General features: G+C 40.1%; 1 protein-coding gene across 1 annotated transcript in view; it reads right to left on the bottom strand.

The window, feature by feature from the left end:
* Positions 1 to 403: 403 nt before the first annotated feature.
* LOC139657313 (CUB and sushi domain-containing protein 3-like) overlaps positions 404 to 8,260 on the bottom strand; it is a 117,988-nt gene continuing 110,131 nt past the window's right edge. The window contains exons 59-64 of the mRNA XM_071535104.1: positions 7,342 to 7,401; positions 6,342 to 6,500; positions 2,646 to 2,782; positions 1,841 to 1,928; positions 1,201 to 1,336; positions 404 to 563 (exon numbers count right to left, since the gene is read on the bottom strand). Of these exons, the coding sequence (XP_071391205.1) occupies positions 404 to 563; positions 1,201 to 1,336; positions 1,841 to 1,928; positions 2,646 to 2,782; positions 6,342 to 6,500; positions 7,342 to 7,401 (740 nt within the window). The remainder of the gene's footprint in view (positions 564 to 1,200; positions 1,337 to 1,840; positions 1,929 to 2,645; positions 2,783 to 6,341; positions 6,501 to 7,341; positions 7,402 to 8,260) is intronic.

Raw genomic sequence — 8,260 nt, 5'->3', positions numbered from 1 at the left:
ATGCAGACAGTGTTGAGATTTGAGTCGAAAGCAGACTGCAATTCCTTCTAAAGTCTTGGACCATTCTTGGCTCAAGGTTAGATATCTCAGTCTTTAGGGCTGAGGTTAGCCCATCCTCAGACCATGGTGTAGAAAGTGTTGAGTTTTGGTTTGAAGTGGACAGCTTTCCCCTCGGGTTGGATTTAGGGTAACATATGGCCCTTACGTTTAGACCATGGTACTGAGTATTTAGGGTTGGATTAAGGGTCTTGTATAAACCCATCCTTAGACCATGTTGCTGACAATGTTGAGGTTTAGGTCGAAGCGTTCTGCTTTCCCCTCCACAGCCTTGTACCAGTTGTGGTCCCGTTAGGTTAGAGATTTGAGTCTTTAGGTCGGGGTGAGGGTCATATATAATCCATCCTTAGACCATGGTGCAGACAGTGTTGAGATTTGGGTCGAATCTAACAGCCTTCCCCTCCACTGCCTTGGCATTTGTGTTGTACATGGGGTTCTCAAAGGCAGCCTGGCCGTTGTTGTTTTCATGGACTGAACAGCCTGTGTACTGTGTCTTAGGTGTGGTTCTATGGAAACAAACAGTAAAGCCAATATCAGTACAGTGTTATAGTGATAAAATAGTCTGATAATCTACTAATATTAATATAACTGTGTAGGCAGTGGACTACAGCGAATGGAGTCTTAGGAGTAGATCTATTATAAACAAAGATCAAAGATTAGAGGAATAGTTCTAGTTTTTAAGAAGCCTATCTGAAATGGGATTCTGTTCAGTCCATCCCAAAGTAATTCCTTCAGTTAGCTTTTTTGAGATATTAACAGCAAAAGTTATTTGCATCTATTAACAATGCTAGTGCCAGTCAATTGGGCTTAAACCATATCTCTGAAAAATCCAAGTTACGACCTTCAGTTTTCTGTTTTCCATAACAATTTGCTATAGACAATGACTTACCTGCCTCTCAACAACCAAAACACAGAGGCAGGTACTATTTTGATAAATCAGAATGCTTCTTAAAAACTTGAACAATCCCTTTAATATTTTGTATGACAACACAGAAGAACCAGCACAAGTGACCTGCCAATTTAACGGCTGTAACATATTCTGTTCTGTACCAAAGTACTGAGCAACAGAATCTGAAATTCTGCAGCTGAAATTCAATAGAAATGCACTTCGATGCAATGCATGCAAGATAATATAACACATACCTTTGTTTGTAGAGATAGAAGCCAAAGCCAGTGAAGATGAGAGCAAAGAAAGGCACCAGAATGGCGATAGCCACAGAACTGCTGTTGGTACCAAGCTGAGGGGGAGACGAGTTCTGACTTTCTGACATGTTCAGACCTGGCACACGCAAGGACACACACACACATACACACACCAGAAACAAACACAGGAGGAACATTGTCATATCCAGCCAAATGGTACTGATGATATAATAAAATAATGAATGCTCTATCCTTACAAACTGGCTGCAATGTTATTAATGTTACTATTAATGTTGTTATTTTTCAGTGATGTGGTATGGTTAATAGTAGCCCTATATGTAATAGCTGTAGTAATATTAGCAGTAGTTGTAATGGTTTTATAACCGTAAGTGTTTAGGTCATTATGAATGCAGTGTGTGGTTTTGTTACCATAACAATAGAAAACCAATGTTTAATATATACATAAAGCATAGTGTAGCAGAATGTTTTGTATCTATCACTTACAATACAAGCTGGCTTACTACAAAGATATTTAAGTTATTTGCTGCTGTTACCATACCCTAGCACAGCATACCCTAATGTGACACATACTGTGGCACAGCATAACAGAGCATAGAGTACCATTATGAAACAGAATTACCCAGTCTTTGCAGTCCAAACTGTCCATAGTCTTTCCCCTGGATGAAACCCTGGAATACATAACTAGAGCCATCAGGCTCTGCTGATACCTGGAGAGGAACGGAGCGGATGAAGAAATAGGGAGAGAGGGATTGGTAGAGGGAGGGAGAGAGAAGGTGGGAGGGAGAGAGGGAGGGAGGGAAGGAGGGAGAAAGAGAGAACAGAGAGAGGGATAAAGAGAGAGGGAAGAAGGTAGATACCGTTTGTGTTACCTGTTGTGTCAACACAGCAAAACAACACTTACAGATTCAAGACAGGCGTTACAAATTTTTACATTTTAAAAACAGACAATATTAGATTTACAAAATGTAGCTTGCATTTGAGTTGCAGAAAAAACAAGTGAAATATGGCCTTCTGACTGTTGTTATGCTGTGAACCAAAGTACTGAGAAAAAGGCCTCCCATGTTTTGCAAGGGTTTTCCAGACCTGATCAGTGTAGTTGTATGGAAGCCAGACATTTAGAATTGCAGAAACTAGTTGGTGCTAAACAACTGCAGCTAGTCCATGATGAAGATTTAGTTAATACAGGCATAAAAAATAATACTTACATCAAATAATGAGAAATAGTGATGTGTGCAGCAGTAAAGTTTTGGCTTATCCAACAACATTACTAAATTACCCTTACACATTTTCTATTAATAAAAACCTATTTAATGTACTGTTTTATACTATAGATGTTAAGATTAACCTGTTATTATCTTGAATTAATTGAACTCAACTGAAGTTAATTAAATTGATTGATTGATTCATGATCCATTGAGACTTACAAATCCATCCATTGTCCAGGAGTCATCTGTGATTTTGGCTGGAGAGACGACTGAATCCTTCAACTGGTTTCCCTGGTTCAGATGGTTCACCTGGTACATCAGCAGTAACAGTCTGGCCTCAGAAGCCTTATACACGCCTAGAGAGGGTAGAATAAACACCTGGTTTACAATAGAACACAGTGGAATACAATAGAATAGACGACTGGTGCCCTCAGCAGGTTTCCCTTGTTCTCCTGGTGTGTCAACAACAGTAACTTGTCCTTACACAATAAAAAAGAATAGAGTAGTTAAATAGGTAGATAGTCAGTTTCCCTGGTTCAGATATTTACCTGGAATCTGTAATATAATCATGTAAAGTCTTATATATGACTTGTGGTATGTGGTACAGGCTTATACTTAGTAGGCTGGTTACAGAACACTGCACAATCTGAAGCCTGTGTGTGTGTGTGTGTGTGTGTGTGTGTGTGTGTGTGTGTGTATGTGTGTGCATGTGCGTGCATTTGCGTGCACGTGTGTCTATGTGAGCTTTTACAATAATCAAAGTGATTTTATATTAATGCATGTATAATTCTCAGTGCTGGTAAAAGACAGGACCAATCTATTTTCTGCAATGTCGGTAAAAAACGTTTTAGTGCGGTGCTCAAGGTTTAGAGTTGGATCAAAGACAAGTTTTAAATTCTCAGATGCGAGTTTGATGTTCAAAGTTTAAAGGGTCAGCTAAATTTGACTGCTAAATTTGTCTGGAAATGGGTTCAAGTCCAATAACACAGACTGCGGGTATGTCTGTGTTAAGCTGAAGAATATTTTGGGATATCCCATTAAAATGAAGTAAACTGGTTGAAAAAAAAAAAAAAAATCTGGTTCAGTAGAGCTTATAGACCCCTTTCATCTGGTTCCTCTAGTTTAAATGGTTCACTTCAGATTCCCCTCCTAATATAGAAAATAATAGAGGAAAAAAGTAACAATACAAACAAATCAACTTAATCAAAACTTATTTAAAAAGGCAGAGTGGTTTGAAATTAGACATGAGTGCGATAGTGAAGCAAGCAAGTCTGTGTGCATCACTTGCTGAAGCAGCTGAAATCTGTTGGACATTCAGTCGTTTGTGAACTGAGCAGAGAAGGGCCTCGTCTTCAGATCAGGATGGGTTGCCCAAACTGTAAAGTGGGTGCTGGGAGATTTAATAGAAGACTTCACCAAGTCCCACACCGGCTGCAGATGCTCGGGGTGGAAAGGACATTCTATCCAAGCCTGAATCTGTCATATATTTAGTTAGTGTTGTGACGACTCTCTGGCTATGGCTGCCAGGGCTTTGCTTTTGTATGTGTGTGTGTGTGTGTGTGTGTGTGTGTGTGTGTGTGTGTGTGTTTCTGTCTTGCAGGTTCCTGGTAGGCGGAGCTGGAGGGTTCATCAGGGTCTGGTGTTCCCGGGGCTTGAACACCTGCCACAACCCAGATAAGCCTCACGCACCCTGTCTTGTTTCTCTGAGTTTACACTATAAAACATCCTCACACCACACTGCTCACACATCCACTCACTTACACCACTGACTTCACTTATTAACACGCTCTATTGTACGTTTGTTAACCTTATTTATTTGTAATAAATTTGACGTTTTCATCTTCAATTTCTCTTTGTAAGCCTGGTCATATTGTTCTCTAACCAGAGGTAGGCCTGATACTTTTAAACTTGCCACTAGGTGGACAGTTTCTTTATGTTGGTTTGTCTGTAAGGAGGATGTTTTGGGGGGACAATGTTCATAGACTTCCATTCAGTTACGTTCACTTATATCTGTTTGCAGTTACTTCTACTGGTCAGTAGACTATAGTAGGCTATATTATAGTAGGCTACATTGTGCGCTATCCCCATAGCATTTAGCATATTCCAAGCTGCTTTCTGAATCTTCAAAATGGACTGACTGTTGTGTGTTGAGTGGTTGTCAGTGTAGTTGGTCACTTGGCTATCATGCCTGTCATATGTTGTGCTGTCAGTTGCAATAACTGTCGGAATGGAGGAGGAGAAATTTCATCATTTCCCCACTTATAAAGAGAGACAAGACCGTTAACTAGAGACAGTTAGGAGAGATGAGAGGCTACACAGTAAAACCTTGCGCCTTTGCAGCAAAGCAAATTATACATTTTGCACGACATGCTACATGATGCATTAATGGACGATTTCCTATGGATAGTACACTGATTAACATATCTGTCTTGTTGGCTGAGTGGACTGTGGCAATGCAAAATATTTTGCTGAGTTGGGAATTTACAGTTTGATCCAAACTCGAGGTAAAGGCGTTGATGCAATGTGGCTGTATGTAAGTGATGCACAAATCAACTTGGATGCTCTAAAAACTCTTTATAGTAGGCTACATTGTGCACAAATAAGATACATCTTGGTTGTGCCACTTTATTCTTTACTATTATTACTTTTACACTTGCTTTTCAAATATAGAAAAGTGGAGAGAGAAAATGGAATAGAAAAGATCCCTAAGAGTAAGTTGTAAGTTGCGTAATGTAAGTTCAATGTGAAAATAGGTCTGAATGAAAGAAGATAATACCCCATGCCTCTCTCTCTCTCTTTCTTTCTTTCGTTCTTTCTAAAGGGAATTAGTCTTTTGGCACTTGCGCCATCTGTCAGGCTTGACAAGTGTGTATGTCCTCTGTGTGTGTGTGTGTGTGTGTGTGTCACTGAAACGATACCACGCTCCCCACCTATACACACAGAGAGAGAGAGAGAGAGAGAGAGAGAGAGATTTAATGCTTTATTTTTTTGGGAGTGGGGAGTGTAGTGTGGATACCATGCACTTCACCCCCTCTCAGACTAAAATCACTTATAGGCCTAAGCAGGTTGCATTGAGTCTTTTGTTGTTTGATGTCATCAGCTTAGCCTAGATGTTGGAAATTATTGGTGGTGAATGTGCAACTGATATACCTGGGTTTGATAGTTTAAACTGTTGTATTGTTCACAGACAAAACAGGTGACGAGGCTGAAAGTGGCACTAAGCTAGTTTCCACTTGTTTAAGCTAGTTTTCCTTTGCTTGAGTCGACACTAGATAAAATTTGAAAGAGTCGAAGATCAGGCTTTTTGGTGCCTGCGTGAGCGCAGCTTTAGCTGTTATCGATCTAAAGCCGCTCCTTTAAGCCAGGAGACGGATGTTAAAAGTAGGATAACTGCATGGTTTTGTGATATGGTGGTTGTGCTCTCTGCTACCCCAGGAACCAATTCTAGCCTCAACAGGATTTGTGTTTTAATAGGGTCTTAACCCCCTGCTGATACTGTTGTAGGACCCTGGGAGGTCTGTGTGCTTGTGTGTATGTGTGTGTGTGTGTGTGTGTGTGTGTTAGGGGGGTTACAGTAACAACAGTAAAGAACAGCTGACAGCCCTGGGAAAGTAGGGAAAGTCAGACACCAATAATCCACCATTAGAGAGCAGTGCAAACAATTCAAACTGTTCCCAGTAAATGTGTTTACCTGAGAGCAGGAGCTCCATGTTGCTGATAAGGGCTAAATACTCCCTTACTGTGCTGTCCTCACACTCACAGAGAGATTTTCTGTGTCTGGACCAATGGACCAATAAAGCATCAAATGGTTCTGTACCATAATCATACCATATCATATTGTATCATATCACATCGTATCATACCACATCACATTGTATCATAATCATATTGTAATCATACTGTATTGTATCACACCTGATAGGAGTAGCTCCATGTTGCTGTTGGTAAGGGTAACGTTGACTCTTCCTGTTGTAGAGTTGAAGCTGGTGATGCTCAGTGTCATCGGCTGCTTCCTCCCACGATAATTGTAAGAACCCTTCCATATGTAGTTAGGAGCAAAGACATCATCTGGGACTATAGATTAGAATAGAATGAAAATAGAATAAAATAAAGCAATTAGGTAGTTTCACAGGCTGTCTCCATCTACAACAAAGATCCTGGGCTAAAATATCAAGATATAGGCCACATCTGACACTACCATAATATGCAACTGTGAAGCAATTTTAAGACGTCTCTTGGTGTCAGAACGTTATCACTAAGATCTTAAACTTTACACAGTTGGCTAAATCAAATAAGTGTCTCACAGAAAAAAAAATATATACATGTATAGGATCAAATGTAAGACATTCTCATTGACTCCCAGCCCAAAAAAGAAGTTAGTCTAGTCTGCCTAACGGGATTTAAGCAAATATGGAAATAGGTGGAAGGGAAACTTTGCTTTGCCCGTATATTTTCTGATGACAGTTTTAACTTCCTCTCCATATGAAGTTAGGAACAAAGATGTCATGTGGGACTATGGGCAGAATAGGTAGAGTTAAGGGCTGCTTGCTGCCTTGATGGTTATAGGAACCTGTGCATAGTTACAGGAACCCTTTCTTGTGCAATCAGAAGCAAAGACTTCTTGAACTACAACTGAACAACGCAGAGCTGAACAGAACAGAGAAGAGAGAATTTATAATATTATATCAGCTATAATGTTCCTTTCTATATGTAATATAGAAGAGGACATCATTTAGGACCAGGGTGGGAGCAAACTAGAACTGAATATAATAGAAAAGACCAGAGTGGACTGGAGCAGAGCAGAGCTGATTAGACTAGACAAGAACAGGCTCAAACAGACAAAAATAGAATAGTCAGGAATAGAAGAGAACTGACATGACAAGACTAGACAGGAATAGACTAGACTAGAACTCACCGTTCAGTTTCGGACTGGGAGTTCCTGTTGCTGGTTTCACAGGTTTCTTCTTCTCTCCAGCTAGATACACACACAAGAGAGAGAGAGAGTGTGAGAGAGAGAGTGAGAGATGTCTCATTAAAACACACGGATGGAGATGTTGGGAGAGAGTAAGGAAATTGGGAATTGGAGTGTTTTATACATCTATATACATCTACATAGCTTACATCTTAACCATGATTTAATTAAAAGGAATGATCTGCTGATTTCCTAGGAAAGTCAGGCCTTGATTCACTAAAGGTTTGCACAGGGAGGAGTGCGCTCTATATCACCAAAAATACCAAATCAGAATGCCGTGCTATTCACTATTGGCTACTAACATTCACACGCAATGAGTGGAAAGTGTGTAATAGGTGGCACTGGTCAAAAAATAAAGCCTCTTTAAACCTATTATGGTCATGCATATGTAAATTATATGTTCTTCTTATTTTGCCCACATAATAGCTATTTGTAGGCAAGGCAATGCAAATAGAGATTGAGATTGCGCCCAATTCACCAACACTTTGCAACACCAAATCCCCCAAATTATCGTATATCGCATGTTAGATCCTTTGAAAGGTAAAGACAGAGTTTGGCCATTCACAACAGCTTCTATCGGTGTGGGCACCTTTGCCAACAAGTCAGGCAAGCAAGGGACAGGGTATTCGTCCTAGAATCTCAAAGTGGATCAGAGAACAGCACCATTTTAAAGGGCACTTTAGGGCGCCAGCCTTGGTGAATTAGTTTTAAAGCTGAAGCACAAACTTTTCCCTTGCAATTGGTGATGAAGGGGGCTATTTGCTTGCGCGGGCTTGTTTGTACCACAACTTAATTTGCATAAATGTCTTGGTGAATAAGATGAAAAATCTGCACTCTTAACTCAAGCAACTAAGATGCAAAA

This window comes from Centroberyx affinis, unplaced genomic scaffold (assembly GCF_046629955.1).
Source record: "Centroberyx affinis isolate AG114_WGS23_722 - 3 ecotype Tasmania unplaced genomic scaffold, CSIRO-AGI_Caff_v1 ptg002666l_1, whole genome shotgun sequence".
Taxonomy (NCBI): domain Eukaryota; kingdom Metazoa; phylum Chordata; class Actinopteri; order Beryciformes; family Berycidae; genus Centroberyx; species Centroberyx affinis.
Note: the sequence above shows the minus strand (reverse complement) of the source record. Positions and strands in the feature narration are given on the sequence as shown.